This window comes from Anomaloglossus baeobatrachus, chromosome 4, assembly GCF_048569485.1.
Source record: "Anomaloglossus baeobatrachus isolate aAnoBae1 chromosome 4, aAnoBae1.hap1, whole genome shotgun sequence".
NCBI classification, from domain to species: Eukaryota; Metazoa; Chordata; class Amphibia; order Anura; family Aromobatidae; genus Anomaloglossus; species Anomaloglossus baeobatrachus.
The window spans coordinates 625,813,700-625,833,055 of record NC_134356.1 but is presented as its reverse complement, the minus strand read 5'-3'; the positions used below and the strand labels follow the sequence as shown (position 1 = coordinate 625,833,055).

The 19,356-nt window shown below is 48.1% G+C and overlaps 1 protein-coding gene across 2 annotated transcripts in view; it reads right to left on the bottom strand.

The window, feature by feature from the left end:
- Window positions 1-19,356, bottom strand: part of LOC142301934 (histone chaperone asf1b) — a 55,515-nt gene that overhangs the window by 4,806 nt on the left and 31,353 nt on the right. For both annotated transcript variants that reach the window (XM_075342992.1, XM_075342991.1), the window contains exon 3: window positions 11,034-11,149. In XM_075342992.1, the coding sequence (XP_075199107.1) occupies window positions 11,034-11,149 (116 nt within the window). The remainder of the gene's footprint in view (window positions 1-11,033; window positions 11,150-19,356) is intronic.

The window sequence follows — 19,356 nt, the reverse complement described above, 5'->3', positions numbered from 1 at the left end:
TATTTTCTGTAATTTTCCATACACAAAAGGTGAGTACTTTATCAGCATTCTTCTAGCACTATAGGTACTGGAACTCATGCTCATTGCACAGCATCATTTTTTATCACTTTATGTAAAAGAGCTCTTCCAGGCTATGGTGCGGATGCTGCCTGAAAAAAAAACTCCGGCTCCAGAGAGTATTTTAAATAAAAGGGGCATACATTTATATCAGTTTGGCTACTAGCAGATTAAAAAAATGCTTTTTTTTGCTTACAAAACAAAGTTTTCACATCACAATATTTTGAGAGCTGTAATTTTTTTAAATTTTTGCTGACCGCCATGAGGGGGGTTGTTTTTTTGCAGGTTGATGTTTCTATTGATATCATTTTAGAGCACGTTTTTGATTCAACTTTTCTGATTTTTGGGAGGCAGAATAAAGGACGTCCTTGGCTGTGTAAAACCCTTTAATGCGGGCACGTTGGCTCATCTGATCAGCCGACGTGCAGCTAAAAGTCGCCGGTGGATCAAAGCTCCTCCCACAGCTGTTGACTAGTGAGAGCACGCCATCAACCTGAGTGTGATCTAACGCGCGCATCAATGGGGATCGCGCCATTCCCTGTCACAGTCAGCGTCCCCGTGAAGCGATCACAGGCCGCCCACTATAGCCAGGGTGGGGTGTCTGCCGATGACCCCCATTGCTATCATGACACGCTTTCTGTCAGCATGCACAGGGGATTAGTATATCTGCTGTTCAGAGGGACGTTAAAGCATTGCTCTGTACAGCACATCCCCTAGGGGTTCAAATCACCCTTCTTTTGGCTCATTGAAAGCAAATTAAAACAAAGAAGACAAACATTTGGTATCAGAGTTCAGAAATGCCCGATCTATCAAAATATAAAATCAATTAGTCTGATTGGTAAAGTGCGTAGTGAGAAAACACAAAACAAACAAGGCAACATTGAGATCAAAACATTGCATCTACCAAAAAAACGATATAACTAAAAAACCTTGCCTGAGCCACAAATCCTGAACACTACGGGTCGTGGAAAATGGCGACAAAAGCGCAATTTTTTTTTACTAAATTTCTTTTTTTTACCACTTAAATAAAAATAAGCCTATACATGTTTGGTATCTACAAATCCATAGTGACCTGGGGAATCATTACCATGTCAGTTTTACACAGTGAACATGGCAAAAAAAAAAAACAACAATCGTAGAATTACAGTATAGTAGCCCAGATAAAGATCTTTAGAAAAAGTATTTGTAAAGATCCTTTATGATATGCTAAGGAGCGCAGGGACTACCCTGTTTCCCCGAAAATAAGACACAGTCTTATATTTTTTTTCCCCCGAAAAGAGCACTAGGTCTTATTTTCAGGGGGTGTCTTATTCTCGGGGAAGATATGGTTGGGGGAAGTTTACCCCACCCCCCCCACAAAAAGCAGACCCCCCCCTTCCCAGGATCGTTATTTTTACCAACCCCTGACGTTTGTGTGGCTGCCAGATCTCCAGAGGTGCTCCCAGCAGGTGTACTCCACGCTGTCTTCCCCTGCGTCTGACCGACACTCACAAGAACACACACACACATCAGATCGCATACACTCACACACTCTCAAAATCGCACATACAATAGCACGCGCACACACTCACCACATCCAGTGATACCACTTGCTTCCAGCCATGTGATGCGTTCCTCCTGCAGGTCCTGGAAGCTCCACTGCTCAGTGCACAGCGTCACATGATGCAGGTCTCGGAAGCTCCACTTTACAGTGTCGCAGGTCCTTACGCCACAGAGAAGAAATAGACATCACTGGATGTGGTGTGTGTATGCTATCTGGAGTGAATGTGTGTGTGTATGTTCTGCAACTGAAAACTCCTGCTAGGTCTTCTTTTCGGGGGGAGGTCTCATTTTCGGGGAAACACGATAGTCGCAAGGGCGTTACTTCCCCCGACTAGTCCACCCTCTTAGCATGTTAGCACACCACTGTGGACTAAGATGGTATTCATTGCCAAGCGTCATCGGCGGTGACACGTGTACGTTTGTCCGTTGTCACCACAACTAGCGACTAGTCCCTGTGCTCATTAGGATATCAAAGGATATGCTACTACATGCTGGGACAGTTAGGCAGAAATTAGCAATATGCACCCAGAACATTGATCGTGGTTCTGGATCCATATTGGCCCTGACAGGTTCGCTTTAATGCAATTTTGAGACTCAAAACAAGGTTCTCTGAGACTTCTATTAAGCAAATGCTGGTTCCACAGCAAACGCTGGAGTGAGCCTGGCAGTCATCGGTTTGGTCACGGGTCCAGGAGAGGAGCACAGCGGCGCTGAAAATGGCAGAAGTCAGAGACTGGTTTGTGGATTCCCAACAGGGCTGTGGAGTCGGTAAGCCAAACCTTTGTCTCAGACTCCTCAATTTCCCTTGCACCGACTCCGACATATATTGCTTATATTTAAGTGAAAAATTTATTGTAGTGCAATGTGAAGATCAGACATTTAATCATTGATTTAGATCAGAGATTATATATATAATATATATATATATATATATATATATATATATATATATATATATATATATCTCTGATCGAAATCAATGATTAAATGTCTGATCTTCACATTGCACTACAATAAATGTTTCACATATATATATATATATATATTACATAGTGTATTACATATTTACAATTTATTACAGTTGTGTTCTAAAGTTGTATTTCAATATATTTTATGTTCTAAATATCTTTATTATTGTATCATAAAAATGATTAAATGTCTGATGTTCACATTGTACTACAATAAATTTTTCACTTAAATATAATCAATATACTAAATTTAACATTTAGCATGTTTTTGTTGAAAACTTTTTTTGCCACTTACATAGTGTTACATAGAACACTATGTAATGCACTATGTAATACACTATGCAAGTGGCAAAAAAAAACAGTTTTCAACAAAGACATGGTAAAAAAGAGAATTTTGTTTACTTACCGTAAATTCTTTTTCTTATAGTTCCGACATGGGAGACCCAGCACCCTCCCTGTTGCCTGTTGGCAGTTCTTGTTCCGTGTGTTTTTCACCGGCTGTTGTTGTAGACAGAGGATTTGGTTATTCCGGGTTTTACTCTCTCTCTACTTATGGGTGGATGTCCTCCTTCAGCTTTTGCACTAAACTGGTTGGATTTGTCATCCAGGGGGTGTATATGCTCGGAGGGAGGAGCTACACTTTTAGTGTAGTACTTTGTGTGTCCTCCGGAGGCAGAAGCTATACACCCATGGTCTGAGTCTCCCATGTCGGAACTATAAGAAAAAGAATTTACGGTAAGTAAACAAAATTCTCTTTTCTTCATCGTTCCTTATGGGAGACCCAGACCATGGGACGTCTCAAAGCAGTCCATGGGTGGGAAATAAAACTGAGAAGTAGGCAAAACCTAACTTCACAAATGGGCGACAGCCGCCTGAAGGATGCGTCTGCCCAAGCTCGCATCTGCCGAAGCATGAGCATGCACTTGGTAGTGCTTCGAAAAGGTGTGCAGACTAGACCAAGTGGCAGCCTGACAGACTTGCTGAGCCGTAGCCTGGTGCCTGAAAGCCCAGGAGGCACCGACAGCTCTGGTCGAGTGCGCCTTAATCCCTGGCGGTGGAGGCACCTGAGAACATTGGTAGGCATCGGATATGGCCGACCTAATCCAACGAGCTAGGGTCGGTTTGGAAGCCGAGAGACCCTTGCGCTGACCCGTGGTTAGGACAAAAAGAGAGGTGCACCGCCTAAGAGCGGCGGTGCGTGACACATCGATCCGGAGCGCCCGCACCAAATCCAAGGTATGCAACGCTTTCTCAAAGCGATGTACAGGGGCCGGACAAAGGGAAGGCAATGAAATGTCCTGGTTAAGGTGGAAAGGAGACACCACCTTAGGGAGAAAGTCCGGAGTCGGACGGAGAACCACCTTGTCTTGGTGAAAAACCAAAAAGGGTGACTCCGAAGAAAGCGCAGCCAAATCAGAGACTCTCCTGAGAGAAGTTATGGCCACCAGAAAGACCACTTTCTGTGAAAGTCGAAACAAAGAAACCTCCCTAAGAGGCTCAAAGGGGGGTTTCTGTAAGGCCGTGAGGACCAGATTAAAAGGTCCCAGGGATCCAAAGGCCGCCAGTAAGGAGGAATGATGTGAGATGCGCCCTGCATGAAGGTGCGCACCTGAGCCAGTCGGGCAATACGCCGCTGGAACAAGACTGACAGAGCAGAGACCTGTCCCTTGAGGGAATTGAGGGATAGTCCTAGCTGCAGACCGGACTGTAGAAAGGACAGGATGGTTGGCAAAGAAAACGGCCAAGGAGCATGGCCGGAAGAGCGACACCAGGACAGGAAAATCTTCCAAGTCCTGTGGTAAATCCTGGCCGAGGAAGACTTCCGAGCCTGAGTCATAGTGGAGATGACCTCGGAAGGAATGCCTGAAGCCGTCAGGATCCAGGACTCAAGAGCCACGCCGTCAATCTGAGAGCCGCAGAATTCTGGCGGAAAAACGGACCTTGAGAGAGAAGGTCTGGGCGGTCCGGGAGATGCCACGGCATTTCTACGGACAGACGGAGCAGGTCTGGGTACCAGGCTCGCCTGGGCCAGTCTGGAGCAATGATTATGACCCGACGGCCCTCCATTCTGATCTTGCGCAGGACCCTGGGCAAGAGAGCTAGAGGGGGAAACACGTAGGCCAGACGGAACTGAGACCAATCTTGAACCAGCGCGTCCGCTGCCAAGGCCTGAGGATCGTGGGAGCGAGCCACGTAAACCGGGACCTTGTTGTTGTGCCGGGATGCCATTAGATCCACTTCCGGAGTGCCCCACTTGCGGCAGATTGACCGGAACACTGCCGGATGCAGGGCCCACTCGCCGCTGTCCACGGTTTGACGGCTGAGATAATCTGCCTCCCAGTTTTCTACGCCTGGGATGTGGACTGCGGATATGGTGGACCTGGAGTCCTCCGTCCACTGAAGGATGCGTTGAACCTCCAACATCGCCAGGCGGCTGCGAGTCCCGCCCTGGTGATTGATGTAGGCAACTGCTGTCGCGTTGTCCGACTCGACTCGAATGTGCTTGCCGGCCAACAGGTGGTGAAAGGCTACGAGAGCTAGGAGTACAGCCCTGATTTCCAGCACATTGATCGAGAGGGCTGATTCGGACGGAGTCCAAGTGCCCTGTGCTCGGTGGTGGAGAAATACTGCTCCCCAGCCGGAGAGACTGGCGTCCGTGGTGAGGATCACCCAGGACGGGGTCAGGAAGGAGCATCCCTGAGACAGTGAGAGGGGCCGAAGCCAACACTGAAGAGAGCTCCTGGTCTGTGGCGACAGAGCCACTAGCCTGTGCAAAGAAGAGGTCCGCTTGTCCCAAAAGCGGAGAATGTCCAGCTGCAGAGGACGCAGATGGAACTGGGCAAAGGGAACCGCTTCCATTGACGCCACCATCTGACCCAGCACCTGCATGAGGTGCCTGATGGAATGACGACGGGGCTTCAACAGAGAACGCACCGCCAGAAGAAGGGACTGCTGTTTGACTAAGGGCAGCTTCACAAGTGCCGGCAGAGTCTCGAATTGCATCCCTAGGTATGTAAGTTTCTGGGTCGGGGTCAGAGTGGACTTGGGCAGATTGACAAGCCACCCGAAATGAACAAGCGTGGCGAGAGTGAGCGAGACACTCCGCTGACAGTCTGCACTGGATGAAGCCTTGACTAGAAGGTCGTCCAGGTAAGGGATCACTGCCAACCCCTGGAGGTGCAGAACCGCAACCACTGCTGCCATGACCTTGGTGAATACACGAGGAGCCGTGGCTAACCCAAAGGGGAGAGCCACGAATTGGAAATGTTCCTCTCCGATTGCAAAACTTAGTCAACGCTGGTGTGAAACTGCAATTGGCACATGCAGATAGACATCTCTGATGTCGATGGATGCTAGAAAATCTCCTTGGGTCATTGAGGCAATGACCGATCGCAGAGATTCCATGCGAAAGTGCCGCACCTGAACATGCTTGTTGAGAAGCTTGAGATCCAGGATGGGCCGGAAGGAACAGTCCTTCTTGGGGACTAGGAAGAGGTTTGAGTAGAAACCTCTGAACCGTTCCCGGGCGGGAACCGGAACAATTACTCCGTTGGCCTGCAAGGATGCCACGGCCTGTGAAAAGGCGGCGGATTTGGAGCAGGGGGGAGTGGACAGAAAAAATCTGTTTGGCGGGCTGGAAGAAAATTCTATCCTGTAGCCGTGGGAGATGATATCCCGCACCCACTGATCGGAGACGTGTTGAAACCACACGTCGCCAAAGCGGGAGAGCCTGCCACCGACCAAGGACGTTGCTGGCGCAGCCAGATAGTCAAGAGGAGGCTGCCTTAGTGGCAGCGGCTCCTCCGTTCTTCTGAGGACGCGGCTTCGCGCGCCAGCTGGGTTTTCGATCCTTGGCTGAGTTAGTGGACGAAGCTGAGGGCTTAGAGGATGACCAGTTAGAGGAACGAAAGGAATGAAACCTCGACTGGTTCCTGCCCTGGACAGGTTTCCTGGTTTTAGTTTGTGGCAAGGAAGTACTCTTCCCGCCAGTAGCTTCCTTAATTTCATCCAGTTGTTCACCGAACAGCCGGGACCTAGCAAAGGGGAGCCCAGCAAGGTACTTCTTGGATGAAGCGTCTGCTTTCCATTCTCGAAGCCACAAGATCCTGCGGATCGCGAGTGAATTAGCGGAAGCCAACGCCGTGCGGTGAGAATCTTCCAGAATGGCAGACATGGCATAGGATGAAAAAGCCGAAGCCTGGGAAGTTAAGGCAACCATTTCGGGTATAGAGTCCCTGGCGAGGGAATGTATCTCCGCCAGAGAAGCAGAGACTGCCTTAAGAGCCCACACTGCTGCAAAGGACGGGGAGAACGAGGCCCCTGCCGCCTCATATACAGATTTGGCCAGAAGGTCAACCTGGCGGTCAGTGGGATCCTTAAGTGAGGTGCCATCGGCCACAGATATAACTGTCCGGGCTGAGATTCTAGACACCGGAGGATCCACCTTTGGTGACTGAGCCCACTCCTTGACCACTTCTGGTGGAAAGGGAAAACGGTCATCAGAACTACGCTTTGGGAAGCGTTTGTCAGGACAGGCCCTGGGCTTGGTCACAGTGGCCTGAAAACTGGAGTGGTTAAAAAAAACATACTCCTTGCTCTCTTAGGTGAGGTAAACTGGTGTTTTTCTACCAGAGAGGCTTGTTCCTCTGACACTGGTGGATTGAGGTTCAGTACGGAGTTAATGGACGCAATCAAGTCACTAACATCCGCATCACCCTTGGATAGATCAATGGGGTACATAGAGGTAGCGTCCGAGCCCACAGTAAAAGGCATCCTCCTCGCCCTGCAATTCAGCTCGTGAATCAGAGCCGTGGGACGAGGAGGGAGAAGAGTCCCTGCGTCTCCGTTTAGGAGGACGGGGTCCGGGAACAGAAAAAATCCTCTGTGAGCTCTGCAGAGCGAGTTGGAACAGCAGAGGCGCTCTGAGAAGGGGGCTGATGCATGGTCAGCAGAGTCCGGGACAGCTGTCCCATGGAGTCGGCAAAGGACTGGGAGATAGCTTTAGAAAACGATGCTACCCAAGCCGGGGGTTCAGCCACCGGGGCTGGAACAGTCGGAGAGACCCCTGGGGAGACTCCAGGCTGAGGCACCACCATGTTAGAGCAGGCATCACAATGTGGATATGTGCTCGGTTCAGGCAGCATGAGCTTACATGCAGTGCATATAGAGTAAAGCCTTGCTCCTAGTGAGAGACATGCTGCTGAGGTGGAGGCTCTGCAGTAAAGAACACACTCCTTCAGAATGACCCCCAGAGAGTGTATAATAAAGTCCACAACCAGAGGTTGTGGCTTACCAGACCGCTTTTTGTGTGCCCTCCGGATTCCACAGCTCGGACCCCCAGACAGATGCAGAAGCTGCAGCAGCCAGCGCCGATCAGTGTGTGAACGCTGATAAAATGGCGCCGGAGTGAGGAGGGGGGGCGGGGTTTAGTCCAGGAGCGGGAACCGGAGGGCCAAGGAGAAATACAGGGGAGGGAAACATCTCCTCAGAGAGGAGTGTCCTCCCCTCTGCTGAACGGCCGGTGGGCGGCGCCGCACTGTTCCCCTGCATGACTGACATGCAGGGGCACTGAAAACGAAACTAGGCCGCATCTGAAGCCGGGGCCTAGATTTTTCTATGCGGCCGACGAGCAGGCACCCTCGGCGCGGTTCTCAGGAAAAAAACAGAGAACCGGCCGGAAATCACAGCAAAGTGAACAAAACACACTCTCCCCACAATAAATGTACAAGGGACCCCTGAATAACGTCTCAATACTTAGCTTATGAGACGCAGGGCCAGGTCCCTGGGGGATGAGCGCTCCGTCCGGCAGGAACCTGAAAGGGCTGCGGATGGAGACCGGTCTCCTGCAAAGCAGTGAGAACCGTGATGGCTCCCACTTCAAGCCAGAGCCTCAGGGGATGGTGAAGGAGCGCGGCATGTGAAGGCTCCAGCCTTGAAATCAACCTTAACAACACCGCCGACACAGTGGGGTGAGAAGGGACATGCCGGGAGTCCAGATTGGACCCGCTTTTCTTCCAAATCTTTGAAATCAAAAACCAAAAATCAAAATTCAGATGAGAATGCATGTGTGTGTGTGACCTCCTGAACACAAAGCATTGAACTGGTTGGATTTGTCATCCAGGGGGTGTATATGCTCGGAGGGAGGAGCTACACTTTTAGTGTAGTACTTTGTGTGTCCTCCGGAGGCAGAAGCTATACACCCATGGTCTGGGTCTCCCATAAGGAACGATGAAGAAATAACATTTGTGCAGTCTATGAATTTGTTTTAAGAAATAGAATTGCCTCCATAAGATCCTCCTTCATAGATGACCTCAAATCTGACCTTTATGATTTTAAGGCTAGAGAACAACCTCTCTACACTAACTTGGGTTGGAGGCAAAGCCGTAACCACATGGGCAACATCTCTAACAATTTCCGGGTATAAAGGCCCTGTCACACACACTGATAAATCTGCGGGAGATCTGTGGTTGCAGTGAAATTGTGGACAATCAGTGCCAGGTTTGTGGCTGTGTACAAATGGAGAAATATGTCCATGATTTCACTGCAACCACAGATCTGCCAAAGATTTATCTCTGTGTGTGATGGGGCCTTAAAGGAATTGCCTCATGCACAGTCAGTTTTGATGAACAGTTGAATTTTTCTATTTGAGAGCAAGTAAAAATTTTTTGCTGAAATCTGGTCAATCTGCTGCTGTAGGAGACGAGTGAAATCTTTTTCCTTGCGCCAACGCTTTGCCTGCTCCATGTCATCCAAATACTTGTCAAAGTTAAACTCCTCATCTGATGAGCATGAAGATATGGCAGCAGTAGCACTGTCAGGACCCAAGTCTTCCTGCACCTGTAAGTCCTGTAGGCCACTCATCCTAACGGCTACCTCAGTCAGAGCTTCTTTTCCTTTAGTAAGCTGTTGATCATCAAGCAGTATACGATGACTTGGGTCCACATAAAACAGCTGCCAGAAGAATTATTTTCCAATAGGCGAATCTCTCTCCATTTCATTGAAGCAGAAATGCCATCTGCGATTAAACCTCCTCTTTGGGACAGGCAAAATAGCAAGTTCTTCCACTCCCTTATGAAAATGCCAGGAGTTAAATCCTCAGCTTGTAATTTTTTAGTCACGGTAAATGGGTGATTAAGCAATTCCTTCAATTCAGCCACCTGTGTCCATTGAACTTCATTTAGGGTTACCTGAGGCTTCACCAAATCTATCAGAAATTATTTTAGTTCAAGCAATCGCTCAATCATTAAATAAGTTTTGCCTCACCGAGTGGCTTGATCAACAATTGACCCTTTCCCAGCACGTCTCTTCAAGATGGAATTAATTTTAGGGGTTCTAGCAGCAATAACAAATTTCCTCACTTTTCCAATCAGATTTCCAGCATATCCCTCTTGCAGACTCTCTCTTATTGCCAGCTGCAGCGTGTGCACAACACAGCGCATGTGATGAATATCAAAGTGTTTTGAAGCAGCTTCAACAAGATAATCTAATTCTTAAGTATCATTTTGCGGTTTTGTTGTAATATCTGCTTGTTCCTCAGTTACATGAACAGCACTGTGGCCCTTCATCTCACACATACTGAATCCTAAATTTTCTTCTGTTGTTCATTACTCATATTCATCAGTTTAATTGTACTTATGTTTGAAGCATTGTCCATTACAATAGCAAGAACCTGTTCTTTTTTGAGTTTGGAATCTTGCAGAACTTTTTCCACCAAGGCCTGGAAAAACTGGCTGGTGTGATGAGCTTTAGTATCTTTTACTGGCAGTGTCTTGGTAACAATTTCTTTCTTGTCACAAACATATCGAACATTGTTGGCAAAATAATTCAGTGAAATGCAGTGACTCTGGACATCCCAGCAAAGGCAATAGGTTTCAAGATAGGACATTCAGACGTATCGTTTTGTGAGGATCCGTTTTTGGGCTCAAAAACAGATCCTCACAAAGAATGAGCATGTCAGTTTGTGTGGCGTTTTTCGAATCTGCTTTTGCTATTGAAAACATTATTCATGAGCTCAAAAAAACATTCAAGTGATGTGGTTTTTTAAAAAGCTGATCTGCTTTTGCAGCTGACAAACGTATCCTCAAAAAACGCTGTGTGTGAATGCAGCCTTAGATCAGGAATAGAACAGCCATTTACAGGACATTTCATAACTTTCCCAAATTCCTATGAAAAAATATTCAGCACATTCTGCATTGAACTCCTGTCCCCAATTTATAATATATTTTAGGAGTCGGTCCATTTTATACCGACTCCACCAAAATGAACACCGACACCGACTCCACAGCCCTGATTCCCAAACTGAACATATTGTACTGAAAGCCAAGAGTAAAGTGGAGGGAGAAAAAGCTGGTGGTGTTTTTATAACGACAAAGTGGGTTTGAAACATTAGGTCATTTTCGGGTGATGTCTTCCCTTTAGGGGTGCTGCCTCTTCGCTTGTTTTTCTCCTGACAAACTGTTTGCTTACCTGAAAAACAAACATGTGGCGCCCGGCAGGGACCGGACCCACTAACACCGAATCCAAGACCTGGTCATATTCTTCACTTTCTGCTGAACCCACATATATGATTTTCCACTCCAGATCTGTGGAAATGAAAGAGATGCATTAGAGACCAGGTAAAAAAATAAATTAAAATATTTATATATTGCCCAGACATAGAATAGCTTTTCTTCCACAATTTTTAGCCATAAGGTCAAAACACAAACTAAATTTAAAATGCCTGCCATTACCGGTAGTCAGTACCATACGCTGGCTTTGGGCTTGTGCACATTCACTTTTGATGCCGACTTCCAACAGCAAAGATAATTGCAACAAACAGTAAGGACATTTTATCTTAAATGTAAAAATGGTAAAAATTGTGGATAATACAAAGAATTTCAAGAAGAAACAACTTTTGATCAGACTGAAAATGAAGAGAGTGTAAATGTATAAATCTGGATATTTAGCGAGCCAGATAAGATGTACCGGGCGATACCAGGAAGGGGCTCAACCTTCACATGTCCAAATACCTATGTTCACATTTCTACTGAAAGTGAAGTCACAGAATGAACTTTCCCACAGATTATCACAACTGACCCAGGTTCCTTTATGGATTATCGGCAGTAATTGGTCCAAGGTACGACATCCGAGCCACACACCCACATCTATCAGGAAGTGTCAGAGCTAGGCGTGTTCTGTATGTAGGAAGACTACCCGGGAAAGCAATATCTGAAAGGCTGAAGTATTAAAAGCGGTTTACAACTATTTTATTTATTTGCTTATTAGCGCTGCTGCAGCTCTCGGCCATGTTCACACAGAGTGGTAGTATTCTGCCCAATAAAGTGGCACCAGCTTTATAATCATTGACTACACACGCAGCGTGTTAGATCTGCAGCCGAAGCCTGTTCTCTTGGAAGTATAAATGTGGCATTCAAAACCAAAGTTTATTTAATAATAATAATAATAATAATAATAATAAATAAAAAAAATATAAAATATAAAATAAAAAAAACCCTCTGGTTTAAAAAGGCATAAAAAAAAAAAAAATCAGTTCAAAAAGTGTGAACTTTTCAAAATTTTTGCCAAATTACAAATATTTTTACAAATAAATGCAAAAAATATTGTCCTAAATTTACCACTAACGTGAAGTACAATATGTCACGAAAAAAAAATCTCAAAAATCATCAGGATCCAGGGTGGATAAAAATCAATGTTTTTTTTTTAAAAAAAAAATAAAAAATAATATCGGATTTTTTTGATTTAAATCGGATTTTTTTCAATAAACTGCTTTTTGAGGAAAATATTTTACCATCCAAAGGTTCTTCCATCATGAGATAAAGCTGAGTTGTTTAACTCAGTAGAATAAAGGCTGTATATGTGTAACATTCACAATGCCATGCTCTTCCAGAGGTTTCTGTAGGATTAGTGGGCAGTTTCTCTCCTATATTATCACAGACGCTCGCTTTACTTACGCAGTTCTCAAAACTGAATTTGACTCCGCAGAGGTCCCAGCCTCTTCTTCACAGCAAAAATATTACAACATGAACAGAGTTGAGAAAAAGACCTTAATCCTATTGTTCTACAAACCTATGAATACAGAATCAACCCCTTCAGTGCCAAGTCCAAGTAGTTAGACAATATGTTTGATTGTTTGGAGTGGAATAGATCTGCACAACACAAGAAGAATGTGAATCTAAGTGTGAGGAAGGGCAAGCAGACAAGAAAATGAAAGTGAAACTTTGAGCACAATACTGCAGCATAGCCACAGACAGACAAGTCTGGATCTGTTTGTGTGTACGATCTGAGGTTTATTACATTCATTCCTTATAATGGCAGCAGGCCGTAAAAGAGACCCAGTTTGGGAATATTTTAATGAAGCTCCTTCGCCTATCGGTAAGACAGGCATGCGTGCAAAATGCAAACGATGCAACAAAGATGCAAGGCCTGGTGGCGCGAATGAGGCAACATCATGAGAAGTGCGGTGATGAAGATGACCAAAGAAACACTTCTGAACAGGCAGGATCTTCAGGTTGGTAAACATTTTTAATGAATCCTATTTCTAAAGACTGAACTGTCATGTGTGAGAAAAATTCTATTTCTTATTATTACTGCATGTTACTGTCATTTGGTACAGTTATGAAGAAAAACAAATATTCCTTTTGGGGCAGGGGCAGTGATGTGCTGTGTACAATAAGCAGAAATTGTATAATAAACAATAAAATAACAGCATTGACTTTTTTTGTTTAGGGGAATTCATGGATTCTGGAAACTATCCACCTCCAAGATCACCATCATCCTGTTCTACAGTTTCAGAGTTATCTATCCAGGATAGTGCTTCATTAGCAGCAGCATCATCAGACACCCACAGCCACATATCACCATCACCCAAAAGGAAGAAAAAACCTTTACCTCCTGGAACCACCATAGATAGGTTTGTGATAAGAACTAGCAGATTAGAAAAAGAGTTGATTGATGAAAAAATTGCCCAGTTTATTTATGCAACGAACTCTTCTTTCCATCTGACTGAGAACCCACATTTCATTAATATGGTTCAGTCACAGACCAGGATACAGTCCACCCAGCAGAGCTGATGTTGCAGGGAAACTGCTGGATCAAGTGTATGACAGAGAAATGGAGCAATGTGCAACAGCTCTGGAGGGTAAAATTGTTAACCTAAGTATTGATGGGTGGAGTAATGTCCACAATAATCCTATTGTATGTGCTTGTATAACAACAGAAGAAGGTAAAGTCTTCCTTGCACAAACAACTGATACGTCAGGAAATGCACACACAGCAGAATACTTACAAGAAGTGGCAGTAAAAGCTATAACGACATGTGAACAAAAATTCAAATGTCTAGTACGCAGTTTGGTCACTGACAATGCTGCAAACGTATCCAAGATGAGAAGAGATTTAGAAGAGCAGGGAGGGAATACAAAGCTGCTAATAACATATGGTTGCAGTGCTCATTTGCTGCACCTCTTAGCCAAAGACTTAAGTGTTCCAGAAATAAAGGCTAATGTTGTTGAAATTGCTAAATACTTCCGTAATAATCATTTTGCTGCAGCAGCTCTGAAAAGGATGGGTGGAACCAAGCTAACGCTCCCACAAGATGTTAGATGGAACTCTGTGGTGGACTGTTTTGAGCAGTATATAAAAAAACTGGCCTATTCTGATGACACTTTGTGAAGAAAATCGAGATAAAATAGATGGCACTGTCACGGCCAAAATCCTCAACATTGGGCTTAAGAGAAATGTTGAACATATGCTGAGCTTCCTGAAACCCATCTCTCAAGCTTTAAACAAAATACAGAAAAATAGCTGTTTTATTGCGGATGCTGTTGAAATTTGGAAGGAACTGAGTGAACACTTAAAAACAGAACTACACATGGACAGAATTAAATTACAAGCAGTAAACAAATGAATGGGACAAGCACTGACTCCAGCTCATTTTTTGGCAAATATTGTCAATATCCAATATCAGGGTCAAAACCTAAGTGCTGAGGAAGAGGAGTTAGCTATGACATGGGTATCCAGCAATCATCCATCTTTAAACTAAGGGGGAACCATTCAAGAAATATATGTTTGCTGAAGATATTTTAAGGAAGGTCACACCAGTAAACTGGTGGAAGTCACTTAAGCGCTTGGATTTAGAGACTGTTCAAGTAATGATTTCACTTTTAACAGCAGTAGCTTCTTCTGCAGGCATTGAAAGAATATTCTCTTCCTTTGGACTCATTCATTCTAAATTGAGAAATCGGTTGGGACCCAATAAAAGCAGGAAAGCTTGTTTTTCTTTTCTAGATTATGAATAGGAACAAAGAAGAAGATGATGATGAAGATGACGACAAGTGAGCTACAGAGGACAGAAGGGACAGTAGTATTTAAGTTTTTCATGTGTCGGCTGGGCTGACAGTCTAAGTTTCTTATCTATATATATAATTGCCTTATTCTGTCTGTCTGTCTGTCATGCTCCAAAATTGTGTCACCGTGACATGTCCTTACGGTGACACAAAGCTGATTGGCCGCTGGGTTCGCCATGGCCCCGCCCCCCCACACGGATTGGCCTCTCGCCCCGGCTGCGCCCCCACACGGATTGGCCAGCCGCTCGCCCAGGCTCTGCCCCCCCCCACAGATTGGCCTCTCGCCCCGGCACCCTGCAGGCATTGGCAACTCGCCCACGCCACGCCCCGCCCCCCTCACGCAATAGACGTTAGCTCTCGCCCCCCCCCCCCCCATTGCTGAACTGACACGGTCACGGAGCCACGAATCCCAGGTGAGTACTGTACTCCTCCCCCCCCCTTTCCCCCCTCACCAACGGGAGCCCACATCAGCGTACGCCGCCGCCGTATGCTGGTGTTGGCTCCCGTGCGAGCGGGGGACGTGTTGCGCTGGTAACCATGCTTGCATAGTTACCAGTAAATAAAGGTATTGCAGCGGCGGGACTTCCACACGCACAAACATAACAGCACACACACACGCATACACACACACATCAGATCGCACTCACCCTCGCACACACATCGCACACACATCGCACACACATCGCACACACATCGCACACACATCGCACACACATCGCACACACATCGCACACACATCGCACACACATCGCACACACATCGCACACACATCGCACACACATCGCACACACATCGCACACACATCGCACACACATCGCACACACATCGCACACACATCGCACACACATCGCATCCACACACTCACACACACATCGCATCCACATACTCACAGCATCCGGCGATATCGCTTGCTTCTCGGCCTCGATACTGTGCTGTTGTGATCTTCCAGGACCTGACGGAGGATCACATGGCCAGAGGCATGTGGTATGTCCGGATGTTGTGAGTATCAGCGCGTATGTGCGATATCGTCAGTGTCTGTGTGTGTGAGTGGATGCGATCGGGTGTGTGTGAGTGGATGCGATCGGGTGTGTGTGAGTGGATGCGATCGGGTGTGTGTGAGTGGATGCGATCGGGTGTGTGTGAGTGGATGCGATCGGGTGTGTGTGTGAGTGGATGCGATCGGGTGTGTGTGAGTGGATGCGATCGGGTGTGTGTGAGTGGATGCGATCGGGTGTGTGAGTGTCGGCAGAGGAGCACGGCGTGCTGGAGGAGGCTGGGAGCAGAGAGGCTGATCATGGGGAAGGCTGGGAGGAGAGAGGCTGATGATGGGGGAGGCTGGGAGGGGGAGGCTGATGCTGGGGGAGGCTGGGACGAGGGAGGCTGATGCTGGTGGAGGCTGATGCTTGGGGAGGCTGATGCTGGGGGAGGCTGGAAGGAGAGAGGCTAATGCTGGTGGAGGCTGATGCTTGGGGAGGCTGATGCTGGGGGAGACTGGGAGGGGAAGGCTGATGCTGAGGGAGGCTGGGAGGAAGGAGGCTGGGGGAGAGAGGCTGATCCTGGGGAAGGCTGGGAACGGGAGGCTGATGCTGATGGAGGCTGATGCTGGGGGAGGCTGGAAGGAAAGAGGCTGATGCTGGTGGAGGCTGATGCTTGGGGAGGCTGATGCTTGGGGAGGCTGATGCTTGGGGAGGCTGATGCTTGGGGAGGCTGATGCTTGGGGAGGCTGATGCTGGGGGAGGCTGATGCTGGGGGAGGCTGATGCTGGGGGAGGCTGGGAGCGGAAGGCTGATGCTGAGGGAGGCTGGGAGGGGGAGGCTGGGAGGAAGGAGGCTGGGAGGAAGGAGGCTGGGAGGAAGGAGGCTGGGAGGAAGGAGGCTGGGAGGAAGGAGGCTGGGAGGAAGGAGGCTGGGAGGAAGGAGGCTGGGAGGAAGGAGGCTGGGAGGAAGGAGGCTGGGAGGAAGGAGGCTGGGAGGAAGGAGGCTGGGAGGAAGGAGGCTGGGAGGAAGGAGGCTGGGAGGAAGGAGGCTGGGAGGAGAGAGGCTGAACCTAGGGAAGGCTGGGAAGGGGAGGCTGATGCTGGGGGAGGCTGGAAGGAGAGAGGCTGATGCTGGTGGAGGCTGATGCTTGGGGAGGCTGATGCTGGGGGAGACTGGGAGCGGAAGGCTGATGCTGAGGGAGGCTGGGAGGAAGGAGGCTGGGAGGAGAGAGGCTGATCCTCGGGAAGGCTGGGAAGGGGAGGCTGATGCTGAGGGAAGCTGGAAGGAGAGAGGCTGATGCTGGGGGAGGCTGGAAGGAGAGAGGCTGAGGCTGGGAGGAGAGAGGCTGATGCTGGGGAAGGCTGATGCTGAGGGAGGCTGGGAGGGGAAAGCTAATGCTAGGGAAGGCTGGGAGGACGGAGGCTGGGAGGAGAGAGGCTGAACCTGGGGAAGGCTGGGAGAGGGAGGCTGATGCTGGAGGAGGCTGGAAGGAAAGAGGCTGATGCTGGCGGAGGCTGATGCTGGGGGAGGCTGGAAGGAGAGAGTCTGATGCTGGTGGAGGCTGATGCTTGGGGAGGCTGGGAGAGGGAGGCTGATGCTGAGGGAGGCTGGGAGGAGGGAGGCTGGGAGAGGTAGGCTGAGAGAAGAGAAGCTGATGCTGGGGGAGGCTGATGCTGGGGGAGGCTGGTAGAGGGAGGCTGATGCTGGGGGAGGGTGGGAGGAGGGAGGCTGGGAGGAGAGAGGCTGATGCTGGGGAAGGCTGGGAGGAGAGAGGCTGATGCTGGGGACAGAGAGGAGAGGCTGATGCTGGGAGGAGAGAGGCTCATGCTAGGATGAGAGAGGCTGATGCTGGGAGGAGAGAGGCTGATGCTGGGAGGAGAGAGGCTGATGCTGGGAGGAGAGAGGCTGATGCTGGGAGGAGAGAGGCTGATGCTGGGAGGAGAGAGGCTGATGCTGGGGGCAGAGAGGCTGATGCTGGGGGCAGAGAGGCTGATGCTGGGGGCAGAGAGGCTGATGCTGGTGCAGCATGGGGGATGGAGCACGATGGGGGGTGCGCAGCATCGGGGATGGAGCACGATGGGGAGTTCACAGCATGGGGGATGGAGCACGTTTGGGAGTGCGCAGCATGGCGGGTGGAGCACGTTTGGGAGTGCGCAGCATGGGAGATGGAGCACGATAGGGGGTGCGCAGCATAGGGGATGGAGCACGATGGGGAGTGCGCTGCATGGGGGATGGAGCACGATGGGGAGTGCGGAGTATGGCGGATGGAGCACGTTTGGGAGTGCGCAGCATGGCGGATGGAGCACGTTTGGGAGTGCGCAGCATGGCGGATGGAGCACGTTTGGGAGTGCGCAGCATGGGAGATGGAGCACGATGGGGAGTGCGCAGCATAGGGGATGGAGCACGATGGGGAGTGCGCTGCATGGGGGATGGAGCACGATGGGGAGTGCGCTGCATGGGGGATGGAGCACGTTTGGGAGTGCGCACCTCCCCCCAAAACACACACACACACACACACACACACACACACACGCGCGCGCGCACTGCACAACACACCACACACCACACACACACACTGGGAACCACAAACAACTGCCCTACACAGACACCCACACACACAGACAACGCTGCGCACACACAGCACCCAACACACAAACACCGCGGCACACACAAATATACGCACATACCGCACAACACACACATTGCACAAAACATACCTCCCCCCAAAACACACCACACACACACAAACCGCGCGACACACAGCGCTCCACAAACAACGCAACACACATACAACACCGCTCTCACCCCCCGTCACACCCAGACAACACCCAGAACATGTACAGCCCCTACACAAACACTTGGTAACTACACACAACAACATCTCTATCTCTATCTCTATCTCTATCTCTATCTCTATCTCTATCTCTATCTCTATCTCTATCTCTATCTCTATCTCTATCTCTATCTCTATCTCTATCTCTATCTCTATCTCTATCGATCTCTATCTCTATCTCTATCTCTATCGATCTCTATCTCTATCTCTATCTCTATCGATCTCTATCTCTATCTCTATCTCTATCTCTATCTCTATCTCTATCTCTATCTCTATCTCTATCGATCTCTATCGATCTCTATCTCTATCGATCTCTATCGATCTCTATCGATCTCTATCGATCTCTATCGATCTCTATCGATCTCTATCGATCTCTATCGATCTCTATCGATCTCTATCGATCTCTATCGATCTCTATCGATCTCTATCGATCTCTATCGATCTCTATCGATCTCTATCGATCTCTATCGATCTCTATCGATCTCTATCGATCTCTATCGATCTCTATCGATCTCTATCGATCTCTATCGATCTCTATCGATCTCTATCGATCTCTATCGATCTCTATCGATCTCTATCGATCTCTATCGATCTCTATCGATCTCTATCGATCTCTATCGATCTCTATCGATCTCTAT